Source organism: Arachis stenosperma, chromosome 2, assembly GCF_014773155.1.
Source record: "Arachis stenosperma cultivar V10309 chromosome 2, arast.V10309.gnm1.PFL2, whole genome shotgun sequence".
NCBI lineage: Eukaryota > Viridiplantae > Streptophyta > Magnoliopsida > Fabales > Fabaceae > Arachis > Arachis stenosperma.
The window spans coordinates 98954140-98973248 of record NC_080378.1 but is presented as its reverse complement, the minus strand read 5'-3'; the positions used below and the strand labels follow the sequence as shown (position 1 = coordinate 98973248).

Genomic DNA, 19109 nt, shown 5'->3' with positions numbered 1-19109 from the left:
GTTTGAGCCAATTTTTGGACTGTGCAACAACTTCTCACCTACAGGCTGCTTTTCGTGTACTCCGATATTTAAAAGGCCGACCTGCAACTGGTCTCTTCTTCTCCTCTACTTCTAATCTGCATCTCACTGGATTTGCCGATGCTGACTGGGCTACCTGTGCCGATACTCGTCGCTCCATTTCCGGTTATTGCTTCATGCTTGGGAACTCGCTCATTAGCTGGAAGAGTAAAAAGCAAACCACAGTTGCCAAGTCCTCTGCAGAAGCTGAATATAGGTCTCTTGCTGTTGCCACTTGTGAAGCTAGTTGGTTATCTTTCTTAATGGATTTCATTGGCTTGCCGCTTCAAAAGTCTATCACTCTATTCTGTGACAACCAGTCAGCCATTCACATTGCCAATAATCCCATTTTTCATGAAAGAACTAAACACATTGAAGTGGACTGCCACATTGTTCGTGAAAAGCATTTGTCTGGTCTCATTCATCTTATGCCAGTTCGTTCCAAGGATCAACTTGCTGATTTTCTTACCAAAGCTCTGCCACCGGGTCCTTTTCTTGCCAATGTTTCCAAGCTAGGATTGTTAGATTTACACAATTCTAGCTTGCGGGAGGGTGTTACCTAGATTATTTCTTTATCAATAATATGTTTACCATTGTAATTATTTTTTAGTGAGAGTACATAAAAAAAAAAGGTACATAGTATATAAGGTGTAATAACTCAACAAATTTTTTCTAAGGGGGATTTTTCATTCTCTCCAATAATGAGAAGAACCTATCTCTCTCCCTCTCTTAATCCTTTCTGATTCATCAAACCATCAACATCACAGCTTGAACAGCTTAGGGCATGAGATTTTCTTCATAAATAATTATACATTATTAACAAAAGTTAAGATAATTAAGAATAGTTGAATCTTGCCGGTTACATATAGAGCATATAACATCTAAAAACTTAATAAAAAATAAATACGCATTAGTTCATTACAGATCGTTATTATTGAATAAAAAATGAAAAGTGAGTAAAATGTTGGTGTTGTTGGTGATGACGATAACAAAAGAGAAAAATAACGAAAAAGGAAAAGAAAAAAAAAAGACGCAGCATCAGGAAAGAAAAAGATGAAGAAGAAGAACGGTCTTTCATTTTAGAGTGCGAAGAATAACGTTGGAGATTTTGAGCGCGTATACATGCTCTTTTAATGAGAGTAATTTTTGTTGATGTTGGGTCTACTTGGTTGAACTTGGGTGACAATAAAACTTGGATGTGTAACACACCGGTACTAATAATAATAATAAAGGAAAAAACAACTTTATTAAATTCTAGCTAGCATGTAACTAGCAAATGAAAAGTGAGCAATCTCACACTATTGGATAAAATCTCACCCCATTAAAATCATCATTGATACCTACTTAATAGTTACAAATCACAAAAGTTGCTTGGCACTACCACTCCTTAATAATAAATAATGCAATCATACATAATGCTTACATATAATATTAATGTGTTACAGAGACAGGATCGCATTCCCAAGTCCGAACCGTGTCATAGTGAGTAGTGACTACTATCATTGACTTGATTTGCTTCACAAAGAAGGTATCAGGTCCCGGTTTACTTCTTCTCTAACTTCCTACGAACTGACAAAACATCTTCCAGCCTCCTCCATAACTCCATAAGCCTCCTAAGCCTCAGCTTGTATATGTTTGAGTCAGAGCATCACCTTTAACCAGTCGCTGCTATGTCTTCCCAAAACCAAGAATATGATGCGTACATTAGTTCCGGATTGCAGTTCCTTCATCCTTTTATTTCAGGTCTCTATGATGCACTCAAAAGTGTTGGACTGCATGTTTTAGCAGACCGCACCGAGCCCAAGACTAATAAACTTTTATTATCTGGCGCAATCGAACGATGCAGAGTTTCTATCATAGTTTTCACAATAGCTTATGCTGAATCAACCTTGCACTTGCAAGAACTCGTGAAAATAATGGAGTGTCATCGGAGGAAAGATCAGAAGGTTGTGCCCGTGTTCTATTGCTTAGATCCCTCCCAAGTATGCAACCTGAGCGGCTATTTTGGGGAGATTTTGTCGCGGACTCTGCAAGGAATCTCGAGTGATGAAAATAGGATGTTGAGTTATGAGACCGCCCTTCGACAAGCTGCTTCCATTTTACCCAGGTTTCTTCCAGATATCTGGTAATTAAATTCTCCCATGTTTTTTAATGCTCTGATCTTTATTCTTGATCAGCCATGACCTTTTGAGTATCTTTGGCTTGTTGGAGACTAGAGTGGAACGTGATTTTGTCATTCAATTCTTATCCTCTTCCTCTGATAAATGTGCATATTGATCAATGTTTGTGAAGGTTCCAGAGACAGAGATGGTTTGAAGAGAGTTGGGAGAGAAAACAAAGATAGAGAGAACTAGTAAAACAAGCAATACCACGTGACTAACAATTTTTTTTTTTGGTTAAAATTTGACTAATTAATAATTATAGACTAAATTCTAAACCCTAAATTCTAATTGTATAAAAAATTAAAAATAAAGTGTTGGCCCAAAGCATTGGCTAATATTGATAAAAAATGTTGGCTCCTAACATTTTTCATCTGTTGTTGACGATGACTGTTGATGAAAAGTGATTGATATAAGTTGGGTACTTCGTATTTATAGAGGGATTAGGGTGCTGCTAACTAACTTAACAATGGCATAACTACCTAACAGCATAGTGACAGCTATCAATATTTCTAACAAACTTTCTAACTTAACTAATATCCCTAATCATTTGTATTATCGGTTAATGATTATTTTTTATATTTATATTTTTTTCAGGAAAAACAGAAATGTTGAGAGCCATATAGTTGGACGTGTTACATCCTTGATAGATTCAACGAAATTATTCATTGCAAAGCATCTGGTGGGAGTAGAGTCTCGTGTGCAAGATTTGATTCAACTCTTAAACAATCAGAAAGCAGATGGTGTCCCCATAATAGCAATATGGGGAATGGCGGGAATAGGTAAAACTACAATTGCCAAAGCCCTCTACAATCAAATTAGCCACAATTTCGAGGTGAGGACATTTGTCCCACACATCCAGGATAGCGTGGCGGATTATACAAGGAGGCGGCTTCATTTCATTTTGAGAGACCCAGATGAAACACAAGCGCATAACTTTGACTCAACAAGAAAGTTATGGTGCGAAGGACTTCGTTGCTTAAAGGTACTTCTTATAGTTGATAATGTGAGAAGTGACCTGGAGCTGGGGTTTTTGCCAGTAACTCGTGAAATTTTTGGTCCAGGGAGTATAATAATCATCACGACAAGAACTAAACATGATCGACTTCATGAGATTGGAGTTAATCATATATATAGAGTGAAAGAAATGGACTACAATGAATGTGTTGAGCTTTTTAGTTGGAGCGCATTCAACAAAGCCACTCCTGAAAGAAGTTTTTCTGGTCTTATTAATAAAGCAATTGAATATTCTGATGGACTGCCACTGGCTCTTGTGGGTGTTGGCTCTGCTGTATCTGAAAAAAGTATAGAAGAGTGGGAGAATGTTTTGGACAGCTTCAAAAGATTACCCTTTCAAGATGTATGGCAGGTTTTAAAAGAAAACATAGATTCTGTTGGATCTGAAGAAAAGAAAATATTTCTTGAACTAGCTTATTTGAGTCATCTCTTTATTGGAGTGGACCGAAATGATATATGTCAGATATTACAAGGAGCTGGACATCACGATGCATCGAGGGCAATTAAAGGGATTGAAGAGCATAGTCTTGTGTGGTTTGACAAGGACAAGCTTTGCATGAATCGTTTGCTACAAGACATCGGAAGAGAAATGTATATGAAGGAATCATCGATTGAACCTCAGGTTTGAAGGATGTTATGGTTTATGAGCACATAAATTGATTTATAGTTGCCATTTGTTTTTGAAACTCTTTTTGGAATATAACAAAGAAAAAAAAATTGCAACTCCCTTAATCCTGAAATTTCACACCTCTCCACCCTATTTTTAATAATTATGTAATGTGCATACTGAAAATCAGCCAGGAATCAGCCACCCGTTTTACCAAATAAATTCATTAATAATAAAAATAAATTTTTTAATATAATAAATTCTTAAAAAAACTTTTAATTAAGGTGAATGTATCCTACTATGGAATAAAAAACTTTTAATTCAGTTTATAGTGTATGCTGCATAGATTTAATGCTTGTCCAAAAGTTAGTTCAGTGTGTTTTATTTTCACATTTAAAAACTTATGCAGCAAAGGCCATATGATGTATTCTTGAGCTTTCGAGGTAAAGAAACTCGCTCAAAGTTCATCTCACATCTTTATGCATCTCTTGAAAATGCGGGTATCTATGTTTTCAAGGATGAAAACGGGCTAGCAAGAGGGGAAAATCTCTCAATCTCGCTTCTGAAAGCAATTGGAGAGTCTAAAACTTCGATCATTATTCTGTCACCGAATTATGCATTTTCAAGATGGTGTTTGCAAGAGTTGGAAGACATCATGATATGTTGTAAAAACAAAACTCAAAAGGTGCTGCCAGTATTCTACCATATAGATCCCTCGGAAGTGCGAAATCAGACTGGTAAGTTTGGACAAGCTTTTGATAATCTTATGAGAAGATACCCGGATAAAATAAAAGGCAAGGAGCAGAGTTGGAGGAAAGCACTCCGTGAAGTTGGGTGCATTGCAGGGTTTGTCATCCGAAAATCCAAGTAAATTAATTAATATCCTTCATATTTTGCAAGAATCTCTCTATTCTATCTACAGGTGTTTAAATATATAAAGTTTGGACAAATTCTAAATTTAGGAATTGCATACTAAGATTCTTTTTCTTTAAAATTTCTTCCGATATAAAAGCATATGAAATTCTTACTGCTATAATTCAACTTAATTTTGTCTAACTTGCGTGTGTTTATTTACTTTAAGCAACGTTATACTTAGAATGAAACTAAAACACCTTGAGAAAGTTGTAAATCTTCAATTACTGTGTGTATAATCTCTAGTGCCTACGGTGCAGGAATGAAAGTGAGGATATTAAGAACATTGTTGAACAAGTTACTCATATGCTGGAAATGAAGGAATTGTTCGTTGCTAATCATCCCGTAGGTGTTGAATCTCGTGTTGAAGAGGTGATTCAACTATTAAAAGACCAGCAACAAGAAAATCCTCTACTACTTGGTATATGGGGCATGGGAGGGAGTGGTAAAACAACCATTGCCAAAGCGGTTTATAATAAAATTTTCCGTGAGTTTGAAGGTCGGTGTTTCCTCCTAAATATAAGAGAAGTTTGGGATCAAGATAATGGAATTCTTCATTTACAACAACAACTTCTTTCTGCTATCTACAAGACAACGAAAATAAAGATTGAAAACACTGAATCTGGAAAATCAATATTAGAGAGAAGACTTGGCCAGAAAAGGATACTTCTTGTACTTGATGATGTGGACAAATTGGAGCAGCTAAATTCTTTAGCTGCAAGCCGTAAATGGTTCTGTCCCGGTAGCATAATAATCATCACAACAAGAGACGAGCATCTTCTACGTTGTCTTAGAATTGACAAGTTATATAGTATGAAAGAGTTAAATGACAAAGAATCCATTGAACTTTTTAGCTGGCATGCATTCAAAGAACCGTGTCCAAAAGAGGAGTTCGCTTCACTTGCTAATGAAGTTGTTTCATATTGTGAGAGATTGCCACTGGCTCTTGAGGTAATTGGGTCACATCTGTTTAATAGGAAAGTATATGAATGGAGGAGTGTTTTGAATAAACTCAAAACTATTCCAAACAATGATGTACAGAAGAAGCTTAAAATAAGTTTTGATGGTCTGAGTGATGACAGGGATAGAGAAATATTTCTTGATGTAGCATTTTTCTTTATTGGAATGGATAAAAATGATGTAATTGATATATTAAATGGCTGCGGGCATTCAGCTGAAATTGGAATGAATGTTCTTATGGAACGATGCCTTATTACTGTGGACACTAAGGGAAAACTTGGCATGCATGGTTTGCTGCGAGACATGGGAAGAGAAATTATTCGCGAGAGTTTGCCAATGAAACCTGAGGAACGCAGTAGGTTGTGGAATCCAGATGAAGTGCTTAATGTATTATCAAAAGACATGGTAAGAATTTCAAGTATGTTTTCAAATTCATATAACAACAATGATATATTGTGAAAACTTTTGTTTCATCCTTTTCAATTATATTTTCAAACAAGGGAGTGGAACTTCAATTATATTCTATTCTCTTGAATTTTTATCATTCCACCTGATTGGAGTTTTAGTTATTTGACTATCTTTTCAGATTTTTAGTGCTCTTTTAGCTACCCTTAATGCAATTTTACTTTTTGGTTCCTATAATTTGTAGGGAACAAAAGGTATTGAGGGACTTGCTTTGAACCTGCCAAAGTCATTGAATCCAACTAAGTTAAAGACAGAAGCATTTAAGGAGATGAAGAGACTGAGATTGCTTCAGTTTGCAAATGTGCAACTTGTTGGAGACTTTAAATACCTTTCAACAGATCTTCGATGGTTGTGCTGGCATGAATGTCCTCCAGAATATACAACTGCGAACTTTTATCAAGGAAATTTAGTTGCCATTGACTTCAAATATAGCAAACTCGACCTAGTATGGAAGAAGGGTCAGGTATAAATTCTGAGTTTTATTTACTTTTGTGGTTGGATATGGCAAACCTCAAACAAAGAAAACTTCAATAACAAGTGAGAAAAACAAAGCTCATGATCTTTTTGTACATGTTGAAAGATTGGAGAGCTTTGCATTCTTATAGGTGTTTGTTTTGTGTTTTGTTTTTTTATATGGGAACCCTATTCCCCCACCTTTTCTGTATTTCTGTTTTCTCATATTAATGAAATTCTTATAAAAAAAAGTATATACCTATTGACAAATTTCTAAAAGCAATTCAAGTGAATTTTCATATTTTCAAATCTAGTTTTTTTTTAGTTCTTGAATTCATCTCCTTAGAATTCTTGCAGATGATGAAGAATCTAAAAATTCTCAATCTTAGTCATTCTCAACACTTGACACAAACTCCTGACTTTTCAAATATGCCCAATCTTGAAAAGTTAATACTCAAATATTGCCTAAAGTTGACTTCGGTTTCTCATACCATTGAGCATCTCAAGCAAGTTCTTCTAATCAATTTGAAAGGGTGTTCGGGGCTTCGTGTACTTCCAAGAAGCATCTACAAGTTGAAATCTCTCAAAACTCTCATTCTATCAGGATGTTCATTGATTGATAAGTTAGAAGAAGACATAGAACAAATGGAATCATTAACAACTTTGATGGCAGATAAAACTGCCATAACACAAGTGCCTCATGCACTACTAAGATTAAAGAGCATTGTGTATATTTCTTTGTGTGACTTTGAAGGATTATCGCGCAATGTGTTTCCTTCAATCATTTGGTCTTGGACCTCTCCAACAAATAATTTCTCACGCCAAGTGCAAACACTTCTGGACTTGTCAAATCTTGTTTCCTTAATAGTCCCAAATAGAAATTCTCAAGGCCTATCCTCCATTATCAGAGAGCTTCCACAGGTTCAGAATGTTAGGATGGAGTGTAGCTCACAACTCCAAATAACGGGAGATGTAGTTTCAGATACTTGTAATGTCACAAACTGCAATGAAATGATAGTATCATCATGTGCATCATCAGTTGGTTGTTGCAGTGAAGGTGATGTTACTGAATCAGAAAATTCCTTGAATTCAATTTTAATCCAAATGGGAATGAATTGTTCTGTCACAAAGGTACTCAGAGAGAATATTTTGCAGGTTTGTCTATATCTTTGTTCTATCATTTTCTTTTCTTTGTTTTTGTAACTCTTGAGATAGAAATATGCTAAAATGGTTGTATATCATCAAAATAGTTTATAATTTCTTTGCTTTTTTAAAATTTTTTTAGGTATTTCAAAATATTGTTGGAAATGCTGACCATTGAAATTCATACATGCTAAAGCTCAGCCATATATTAAATTATTTTCTATAACCATTGGATCACCTTTTAAGGTCCATGAATTTACAGGTCTAATTATAAATGAGTAAACCACCACCAGAATTGTAACTCAAAGATTTTCGATGCCACAAGAAACTTTTTCTTTTGTTATTTTGTAGCCTATTTTGTCAACATCAAAATCCTTAGGATACTATTTTGATGTTTTGCTCATACAAATATATATTATTCACTTATTCAAAGTTAACTCATGAAAATTACAACTAATACTTAAACTTCGAATACTAAAGTATGTTTTGATTATGCAGAATTTTAATGCCAGAGTACCTGGAGAATGTCTGCTTCCTGGCAATAAGAATCCTGATTGGTTAACATTCAGTGGAGAAGGTTCTTCTGTAATTTTCGATGTCCCTCATGTGAATGGATGCAAGTTAAAAACAATGATGTTGTGTGTCTCCTACTCTTCATCTCCAAGCATCAAAGCATCTGAAGGCCATATTATTAAAAATCTGTTTATCATAAATCTCACAAAGACCACTCATTATCTCTACAATGGAGATACATTGGCTTCACTTAGAGAAGAGGAATGGCATAAAGTGATTTCAAACCTTGAAGCTGGAGACAAAGTACAGATTGTTGTTGTAGCTAGGTTAGGAATCATAGTGAAGAAGATAGTAGTTTATCTCATATATGGTGAACCAATTGATATTGTTTGTGGTGATGATATGGTAGCAGATGGAAATGTCACTGTTCATGGTGGAGATGAAAAAGTAAGTGCTAATTCTCAAGGTATCTAGAAACGTTATTTTAAAATATGAAATTTATGTCCATATTATGTTGCAGGCTGAATTTGATAGAGCTTTTAATATCTGTTTTATATTTGACTCCTATACTTTATGTTACTATCTTTAAGTTTATCAGGAGTGGTTCTACTATTTTGAACTTCAAATTAAGTGCTGTGAAATTATCAACATTTAGAAAGTCTTTCTTGTTTAGAAATGTAAAAGCACATTTCTTCCTTTTGCCACCTTATATAGTGTGCTATTACTCATCTATACTATAAAGCAAGTATGCAATTATTGAAACTTCATATTCAATCACACATTAGTTCTTTCCTCTTTTAATTTCTCTCCATTTGTATGCTTACTTTTTGTTCATTTTCTCTGCTGATCTGTGTATAAAACTAATGTTCATATATTTTTTCAGAAAAATTTGAAGTCACTTGGAAAACGAAAACTCCAGAGAGTATGATCACCAAAGAGTATTGTGTGACTTGTCAATTTGAGTTGAAACTGTGGGTAAGTGTAGGCTAAGAAAGGTAAGATTTAATTTGTTGCCTAGATCTAATTATAAGTTTTCCTTCTAACCTCAGATATCATTTTTCAAAAAACTTCTGCACATACTTTTCCCCGAACAATGGTTCAATGCACGATACTCTTAAAGGTTTTAGTAAAATTTTATGCTTATTGATTTCTATTAAATCTATATCATTAAATGGTTTTAATTTATCAGGCACCAAGTTAATAATTCATGTAAGTCATTCACTTTTTCTGGTACCCAACTTTACACAAACTGTTTATGTAATGTGAAATTGATGACAGGGATGTAAGTATTGGCTCCAGAGAGGATGCAACAAGAGGTGCACATGACTTTTAGAATGCTATTAAGTAGTAGAATACATTTTAATGATGGAATCAAAAGATCTTATTCAAGCCATGTCTGATTTATAATCTAAACTTTTCCACCTAAGAAGATTGAGTTCTACATACGAAATGAGTATAAAGGAGATTGTGCATATCTATGTATAGCATTTTACTATTCATATTTAGATTATGATCCGAGGCTCTATAAATAATGTATATAGTTCAAAAACCATAGCAAAAAATAAATAAATAAATAAAACATAAAAAAAGATAAAAAAAAAACATTTTCTTCTTGGTTGAAAAAGCTCTAATTAGTCCCTGTAAACTTATAATATATGAATGAATCATTTTAGTTGACAAATTGTGAATCTTGAGCCAAATTAGTTCTCACTAAAGGTAATATGATGGAAAACATTTGAACCTTTGAAGTACTAATAATTTAACCTATAGTTGACAATGTCACCTGCTTAAAATTAAAATTACATTAATCAGCTCTTTCTGTTGGTATTTCTTTTTTTAGGTGTACAACAAATTAAAAAAAGAAATTGATAGATATATAATCTATCTTAAGTCTTGTGATACCAAATATGTTGCACCTGATGCTCAGGCTCTAACCATCTTATATAGCCCCTCTGCTGTTTTAATGCATCATTTGCCATCCAGCCAGTTAAATAGTTAACACTTAGCTGCATCTCCCAGTTCCTCTGATTAATCTCATGATGGAATTGGAACCCATCTGGCTCTTTCTGGTGCCTTGAAAGATCCCATTTTCATAATAGTTGTTCTCACCTTATCTTTAGAAACATTTTTAAGAAGATTTCTACAACCAATTGGAGGGAGTTGCTGCTCTGCCAAGACTTGTAAATCAATCGGTTCAATTGATGAGAATAATTGTTGGAAGAAAAGATTGGCTTCTCTCCCTAAGTCTTCAGATTCAGTAGACCTGGATCCATCTTCAAGAAGTAAAAACCATGATGAGAAACCGATACTGCTTGGAACCACTTCAATGTTGCCATAAATGCTCTCTTACTTGAGGGATTGGATTTCCATTACCGGTTGGACATAACCACTTCAATGGAACGGAATCAAATTCAACAATAATTGCTTGAAAAAAAGAACCAATGAAGTGGACAGCGAGCTTAGTTGCAGAAACCAAATTCCACACTTTTTGGAACAAACTATGGGTTTCTAAAACCATAAATATAGACGATTTATATCTCCTAATTAGCTCTTTATTGGAATGAGAGATAAATTCATCAAACTTCTACTTTTTTTGTTCCAAAATGGTTTGCCCCATTGTCTCCTTGTTGACCTTGTTATCCTGATGTCCATGTTCTCATTGCTGCTATGTTTGGCTTCATCAAATTGGTCGCTTTTAGCATTGTCGATGCCTCCATTTGCATAAATAGCCAGGTCAACAAAATCATCACCTTCCCAATTGTGTCACAATCCAAAATGAGACATGACCAAAATAATCTGATAACAAGACCAACAAACTCAAATATAAGTTGAATAAAGTTACAAATATTTTACAAATTTTAAAATAAATAATTATACATTTTTAACAAAAATTAAGATAATTAAGAATGGTTGGATCCTGTCTGGAACGTATAGAGCATATAACATCTAGAAACTTCACAAAAATTATTTTTGGTTATTTTGTTAATTTTATTTATTCTAATTTTTGAGTTGCTGGTTGCTGATTTTTCTAATTCTCAGTTGTTGATAATGCTATGGTATAGTGCTTCACTACATTATTTATGTTGGAATTTTTCTGATTCTGAATTGTTTATGCTATGATTCTGATTCTGAATTGTTTATGCTGATTTTTCTGATTTGTTAATTCTGGTTGTTGATGTTATTGTGCCATGGTATGCTTCACTCCATTGTTTATGCTGGAATTTTTTAAATTCTGAGTTGCTTATACTGATTTTTTTAATCTAGAGTTGTTAATTTTTGTTGTTGATTTTTTTTATTCTGTTATTATTTTTTTATAATTTTTATGAAACTAAAATAACTGTTAGTGGTAAAACATTATGTTTTTGTCATTTACGAGCATGAGCATGAGCATTTCGATTTTTTTTAATTATAAATATTGATGATTAAAATTATTTGTGAATTTTTAATAATAAATTAATGAGTAATTTATTAAGTAAAATTATAAAATTTTAAATTTTATCATCTTAAAAATAATTAAATTTAAATATTTAAATTATATATTAAATTTTTAATAATTTTATTTTATATTTAATTAAATTAGTTGTACTTCACTCAGTCTTCGCAGAGCCGCTCCTCTGCCTCCTCGTCGCCTCAGCCTCCTCATCGCTGACTTGCTACCTCGTCGCCTTAGCCTCCTCATTGCTGCGTCGTCGCTTCACCTCAGCTTGATTTCTTTCCTCTCGCCGCCCCGTCACCGCGCTGCTCGCATCTTCCTCTGCGCCACCGCGCCACACGCGTCTTCCTCTGTGTTATCTTGCCGCACGCGTCCCGTTGTGCTTATGCTGTGCCGCCGGCCGTGGCTCGGTTGTCTGTCTCCCTCTTCTCTGTGTTATCAAGGTGAGTTTTTTTTCAATTTTTTTTTAGTTATTCAATCATTAATTTTTAATGATTTGGCCATTTGGATGATTTTACTGCTGATTTTGTTTTAATGCAGCTGCAATGGTTATCTTTTGCTGATTTTGACCATCTCTGCCTTGTGCCTCTTCTGGCTTTTGTTCTGTGATCGAAATACTACATTTTATTGGAACACTAAGCTTTGGTTATGTTTCTGGACTTCTGCAGAGGTGAGTTTTTATTTTATTTTTTTTTTCAATGTAGTGTAGAGTGTAGAATAGATAAAGAGATGTTAGTTGGAATTTGTATTTGTATAGAATGACACTTGATAACAAATTTGAAAGCAATTGGAATTTGTGTATAAATTGTTGCTGTTGTGTTAATGCAAGTTTAAAATAGAAATTTGATGCTAATTGAATTTTGTATAGAATACTTGATTGTTGTCGTTGATTGTTGCTATTTTAATGCTTGATTATTGCTGTTTTAATGTAGGTTTAATACTTGATTGATATTGTTTTAATGTAGGTTTAATTAGGGGGGTTTATGTATCGGATAGTATCTGCAGATTCGCGGTAAATATCCGCATTCGATCCGAAAATTGTGGATACGATCCGATCTGCAGATCCGCACATTAATAATTAAAATAAATAAATATATATATGTTTGGTATTATATTTACTTATTTGTATGTTTTAGTTAGTAATTATTATTTATATATTGTATTATTTTATTTTTGTTATTTAGGAATAAATAAGTTTAAAAGGTGTGAAAGAAATATTTTTATTGAATTTTTTACATAGAAATATGATTAAAAAGAAAAGGTTCAATTATGCGGATATATCCGATATTCGATCCGACACTAAAAAAATGCGGATATCATATCCGATGCGATCCGATGGGAATTGTGCAGATCGGATCGAATTTTCGGCCATATTCGATCCGCGTACCCCTAGGTTTAATATTTGATTGTTATTCTTATTTAATTGTTTTAATGTAAGTTTAATGCTAATTGAAATTTTTCTATTAGGTATTTTTAGAAATTGATAATTGATTGTTGTCATGTATTTTATATTAATTTAGGTTTAATAGTTGTTGATTGATTATTTTATATTTTTTATTTATGTAGGATTGATTTTATTGGTTCAACCAGTGATTAGTGGTTAAACCAATAAACCAATAATATGACCGATTCGATCAACCAATAATTTAACCGATTCAATCATCGATTTGATTCTGACAACTATGGTAATTAGTTCATTACAACATCGTACAATCTTGGATCTAACACTTTAGGCCATTGCGTAAATGGGATTTTCATGGACCAAGTTAAAACCATTATAATCAAATCAAAGTTACTATCTTTACATAACCCATTTCCAGAAACAGATTCATTTACTTGAAAGGTAAAACCTTTTGTAAATTTTGTTGGCCCTTTCAAATAATGCCGCCCCCAAAGCTCTACAACGCATTGCAAAATTCTATATTATCCAAATCTTTCACTCTCATGCGTTTTCTCACCTTCCAAATTCGTTCACTTTCATCAACTTCTTCTGCTTCTGCTCCTGCTACCCCATCACAGGACCATGTCTGCCACCTAATTCTTGAACAGAAATCCGCTTCCAAGGCCATTGAAACTTTCAGATGGGCCTCCTCACTACCCAACTTCACCCACTCTCAATCCACATACCGTGCCTTGATCCATAAGCTATGTACTTTCCGCCGTTTCGACAATGTTAAGCAACTGCTCGACGAAATGTCTGACTCAATCGGCACCCCTCCTGGCAATGAAATCTTCGTCACAATTGTCCGGGGGTTCGGCCGTGCCAGCATGACTCGTGCAGTCATCAAGGTCCTGGACTTGGTGTACAAGTTTCATAGCAGCCCTTCCTTGAAGATATACAACTCCATTCTTGATGTCCTTGTGAAGGAGGACATTGACATAGCTAGGGAGTTTTATAGGAAGAGTATGATGGAGTCGGGGTAGTCGGGGATGATTATACTTTTGGGATCTTGATGAAAGGGCTCTGCTTGACCAATAGGATTGGTGAGGGCTTTAAGCTCTTGCAAATGATAAAGTCTAGTAGAGGGGTCACACCAAACACTGATTTACAACACCTTGCTTCATGCACTTTGTAGAAATGGAAAAGTTGGGAGGGCTAGAAGCTTGATGTATGAGATGGTGGAACCGAATGATGTCACGTTTAACATTTTAATATCCGGGTATTGCAAAGAGGAGAATTTAGTTCAGGCTTTAGTGATGCTGGAGAAGAGCTTTGCCATGGATTTTGTTCCTGATATTGTCTCCGTGACTAAGGTTGTGGAAGGTCTTTGCAAGGCCGGCCGTTTAACGGAGGCTGCTGAGGTTTTGGACAGAGTTGAGTGCATGGGGGCTTCACTTGATGTTGTGGCTTATAACACCTTGATAAAGGGGTTTTGTGGAGTAGGGAAAGCAAAACTTGGGATTCATTTCCTGAAGCAAATGGAGAGTAGAGGGTGTCTTCCAAATGTAGACACTTATAACATACTCATATCTGGTTTTTGTTATTCTGGGATGTTAGATTTGGCCTTGGATCTTTTTAATGACATGAAAATAGATGGGATCAAATGGAACTTTGCTACATTCGACACGATAATTAGAGGGTTGTGTTCAAAAGGAAGAATCAATGAAGGTTTTTCAATTTTGGAGCTGATGGAGGAAAGCAAAGAAGGCTCTAGAGGGCACATTAGTCCTTATAATAGCATAATATATGGTCTATTCAAGCAGAACCGTTTTGATGAAGCAGTTGAATTTCTAACAAAGTTAGGAAAGATGTTTCCAAGAGCTGTTGACAGAAGCATGACGATTTTCAAACATTGTAAGCAGGGGAGTATTGAGGATGCAAAGAGGGTCTATGATCAGATGATTGATGAAGGTGGAGTTCCAAGTATTCTAGTTTATGATTGCCTAGTTCGCAGATTATCTGAAGACGGTTGCATCCGAGAAGCGGTTGAGCTTATGAATGAAATGACTGCCAATAACTGCTTTCCAGTTCCATCTACATTTAATGCAATCATTGCAGGTTTTTGCAGACAAGAAAAAGTTGAAAGTGCATTGAAGTTCATGGAAGATATCACTGCAAGAGAGTGTGAAACCAATGCAGAAACTTATGGTCCTTTGATTAATGTTACATGTAAGAAGGGTGATCTTCAGAAAGCCTTGCAACTCTTCCTAGAAATGGTAGAAAAAGGCATCATTCCTAACTATTTTATTTGGAATTCACTGCTATTGAATCTAAGCCAAGAAAATTATTTCAAGAATAAGAATATGATCAACGTACATGACCTACTATAGTACTATTTGTGCTTGTTTGGACGCCATTATTCTGATAAAAAATATCTTTTTTTAATGAAAAAAAAAAGATCTTTTTTTATTTTTTAGCGTGTTTGGCAAATTTTTAGTAGTAAAAGTAAAAGCACTAGAAAAATTAAAAAAAGATCTTTTTTGAGAAGCTATAATTTACATCTTTTTTTAAAAGATCTTTTTTCTTTTAAAAAAAAGATGTTTTTCATGTAATAAATAAACAAAAAAGTACTTTTATATTGTTATACCCAAATATAATTGATAAATAAAAAGATCTTTTTGTATGAGATATCCAAACATAAAATTACTTTTACTTTTTCATAAGATCTTTTAAAAAAAGATAATTCAAAAAAAGATCTTTCCTCTAGTGGTTTAAAATTATTGCATCATTTTTTATGCAATCAATAGCATTTTTTGTTTATTGGTTTTGATGTTATCGAGATGCATTTTTATCTAGATCCATAATACTTTTAATGTCACAAAATGCAATGAAATTGTAGTAACATCAGGTGCATCAAATATCTCAAGAGGGAGTACCTCATCAATACATGGTTGTTTTAGTGAAGGTGACATCATTGAATCAGAAAATTTCTTGAATTCAATTTTAATCCAAAAGGGAATGAATTGTTCAGTCACAGAGGTACTTAGAGAGAATATTTGTAGGTTTGTCTCTCTATTTATTCTATCAACTTGTTCACCTGATTAAAACTAAACTGTATGAGATTTAGGCATAACACTTAAAATTCCAAAACTAAAGAATGTTTCCATTATCCAAAAGGAAAAGTCTAGGGGCCAACAACTTTATTAAATTCTGGCCAGCATGTAACCAGCAAAAAAAAGTGAGTCATTGGATGAAATCTCACACCATTAGAATCATCATTAATGGCTACTTGATGGCTACAAATCACAAAAGTTGCTGGCAGCACTCTTCTATGCAGAAATTTAGTGCTAGAGTAACTCGAGATTGTTTTCTTCCTGGCAATAGGAATCCTGATTGGTTAACATTAGTTGGTGAAGATTCTTTTGTAACTTTCCATGTCCCTCAAGTGAATGGGTGGAAGTTAAAGACAATGTTGTTATGAATAGTCTATTCTTCTTCCCCAAACAATGTACCATCACAAGGCCCTATTGTCGAAAATCTGTTTATCATAAATCACACGAAGACCATCTCTTATGTCTACGATGGAGATATACTGGCTTCACTTAGAGATGAGGAATGGCAGAAAGTAATATCAAACCTTGAAGCTGGTGACAAAGTGCAGATTGTTGTTGCTGGGTTAGGATTCACAATGAAGAAGACCAGTTTATCTCATATATGCTTAACAAGTTGACCAAACCAGAGAGCAACAAGGTGAAGGTATTGTTTCTGGTGATAATATGGTAGCAGATGCAAATTTCACTGTTCATGGTGGAGATGAAAAAGTAAGTGCTAATAGTCTAAGTATCTATAAACATTATTTTGAAATATAAAATTTATTTATGTCCATGTTATCTTGCAGGCTGAATTTGATAGAGCTTTTAAAGCAAAATTGCACTTCATGGACCTGATTAATATATGTTTTCTATTTGACTCCTATACTCTATGTATGCTATCAGTTACTACCTTTAAGTTTATCTTGGAGTGTTGCTACTATTTTGCACCAAATTAACTGCTACTATTTTAGGATGCTATTAAGTAGCGCTTTAATGGGAGAATAAAATAAATCTTGCTCAAGCCATCTCTGATTAATAGTCTAAACTTTTCCACCCAATGAAGATTAAATTCTGCATAATAAGGACTATAAAGGAGACACTGCAGATCTCTGATCTTTATAGCATTTTACTATTCTGCGTTTAAATTATGTTTGATGCTTTCTATATAATGAGAATGAGACCCGCGGACTCAAATAAATAACAGTAGCGATTAATAAATATTATAAAATAAATTAAAATACATAATTATGAATATGAATAGAAAAATATTTTTTGAAATAATAAAAATTTAATCACAAAAATATACATCGTAAATCTATAATTATTTATATAGTGTCTAAGATTATCTTTACCAAAATGCTATATATACATAATTAGTCATTAAATTTACATATAAATATTTGTATAAAGATGTGATTGATCTTGGTTATAGCTAACGGATCACTTGGTATTTTGAGCATTTTTCTATTCCCCTCCTATCTTCAAAAGTTGCTTAAAGATGTAAATTTTTTGTGCAACGTTTAAAATCTAAATTTAGCAAATGCATACTAAAATTCATTTTCTTTAATTCATTCCTATGTAAAAGCATACGAGATTCTTACTTGTATATAATTCAACTTAATTTTATCTAATTTGCATGTATTTATTTACTTTAAGCAACATTATACCTACAAAGTAACTAGAAACTATAACAATTTGAGAAAATTGTAAATCTTATTTACTGTGTGTATAATCTCTAGTGCCTACCGTGCAGGAATGAAAGCGACGATATCAAGAACATTGTTGAACATGTTACTCATATGCTAGACATGAAGGAACTGTTTGTTGAATGACAAAGAATCCATTGAAATTTTTAGCTGGCATGCATTCAAAGAACCATGTCTGAAAGAAGAGTTTGCTTTATTTGCTAAGGAAGTTGTTTCATATTGTGAGAGATTGCCACTGGCTCTTGAGGTGATTGGGTCCCATTTGTTTATTAGGAAAGTATATGAATGGAGGAGTGTTTTGAAGAAACTCAACTATTCCAAACAACGATGTACAGAAGAAGCTTAATTACGATAAGTTTTGATGGTCTAAGTGATGATAGGTATAGAGAAATATTTCTTGATGTAGCATTTTTCTTTATTGGAATGGACACAAATGATGTAATTAATATACTAAATGGTTGTGGGCATTTTGCTGAAATTGAAATAAATGTTCTTATGAAAAGATGCCTTATTACTGTGAACACTAAGAGGAAACTTGGCATGCATGGTTTGCTGCGAGACATGGGAAGAGAAATTATTCGCAAGAGTTTGCCAACAAAACCTAAGAAACGGAGTAGGTTGTGGAATCCAGAGGAAGTGCTTAATGTATTATCAAAAGACATGGTAAGAATTTCAAGTATGTTTTTTAAATTCATGTAACAGTGATATATGGTGAAAATATCTGTTTCACCCTTTTCAAATATATTTACAAACAAGGTCCTGAATCTTGATCAGTCCACCTGTTTGTAGTTTCTGTTATTTGAGTTTTATAAATTATTTAATGCTCTTTAAGCTACCGTTAATATAATTTTACTTTTTGGTTCCTATAATCTATAGGGAGCAAAAGCTATTGAGGGACTTGCTTTCAACGTTCCAAAGCTATTTGAGTTTCATTTACATTTTGTAGTTGAAAAAACATCAATCAAAAAACTTCAAAAACAAGAGAAAAAAACAATGCTTAGCATTTATTTGGAGTAAAACTCATGATCATTTTGGACATGTTGAGAGATTGGACAGCTTTGCTTTCTTTTTTTATAAAGGTCTTTGTTTTGTGTTTTTGCTTTTCTATAGGAGAAATCTAATCCACCACCATTTTTTTTGTCTGTTTTTTCTCACCTTTATGGAATTCTTATTTTATCTAAAAAGAAAAGAAAAGCACACCTGTTTACAAA

The 19109-nt window shown here is 33.8% G+C and overlaps 1 protein-coding gene and 1 pseudogene across 5 annotated transcripts; both read left to right on the top strand.

Annotated features, from left to right (window-relative positions):
* The first annotated feature begins 1509 nt into the window (after positions 1-1509).
* Positions 1510-12796, top strand: LOC130961514 (disease resistance protein TAO1-like). Of its 5 annotated transcripts, XR_009079590.1 has the most exons (11): positions 1510-2182; positions 2814-3855; positions 4250-4707; positions 5013-6117; positions 6362-6640; positions 6988-7785; positions 8272-8733; positions 9170-9261; positions 11882-12162; positions 12260-12389; positions 12685-12796. XR_009079590.1 is itself a non-coding variant. In XM_057887447.1 (9 exons), the coding sequence occupies exons 1-8, from the start codon at positions 1728-1730 to the stop codon at positions 9212-9214; spliced, it is 4644 nt and encodes a 1547-aa protein (XP_057743430.1). In that variant the 5' UTR covers positions 1510-1727; the 3' UTR covers positions 9215-9261; positions 9565-11605. The 5 variants fall into 5 exon arrangements, 2 of the variants coding, with proteins under 2 accessions (XP_057743430.1, XP_057743429.1); XR_009079589.1 differs by lacking the exon at positions 12685-12796 and having other exon boundaries at positions 12260-12508; XR_009079588.1 differs by lacking the exons at positions 11882-12162; positions 12260-12389; positions 12685-12796 and adding an exon at positions 9565-11605 and having other exon boundaries at positions 9170-9281.
* Positions 12797-13301: 505 nt separating this feature from the next.
* Positions 13302-15490, top strand: LOC130961516 (pentatricopeptide repeat-containing protein At2g17525, mitochondrial-like; annotated as a pseudogene).
* The last annotated feature ends 3619 nt before the right edge of the window (positions 15491-19109 follow it).

What these genes read in the sequence shown, in the direction of transcription:
- LOC130961514 (XM_057887446.1), top strand. Translation starts at nt 1,728, where the DNA reads ATGTCTTCCCAAAACCAAGAATATGATGCGTACATTAGTTCCGGATTG. An exon ending in TCAGAGAGAATATTTTGCAG is followed by an intron (nt 7,786 to 8,271) that starts GTTTGTCTATAT and finishes TTGATTATGCAG; the next exon opens with AATTTTAATGCCAGAGTACC. An exon ending in TTCATGGTGGAGATGAAAAA is followed by an intron (nt 8,734 to 9,169) that starts GTAAGTGCTAAT and finishes ATATTTTTTCAG; the next exon opens with AAAAATTTGAAGTCACTTGG.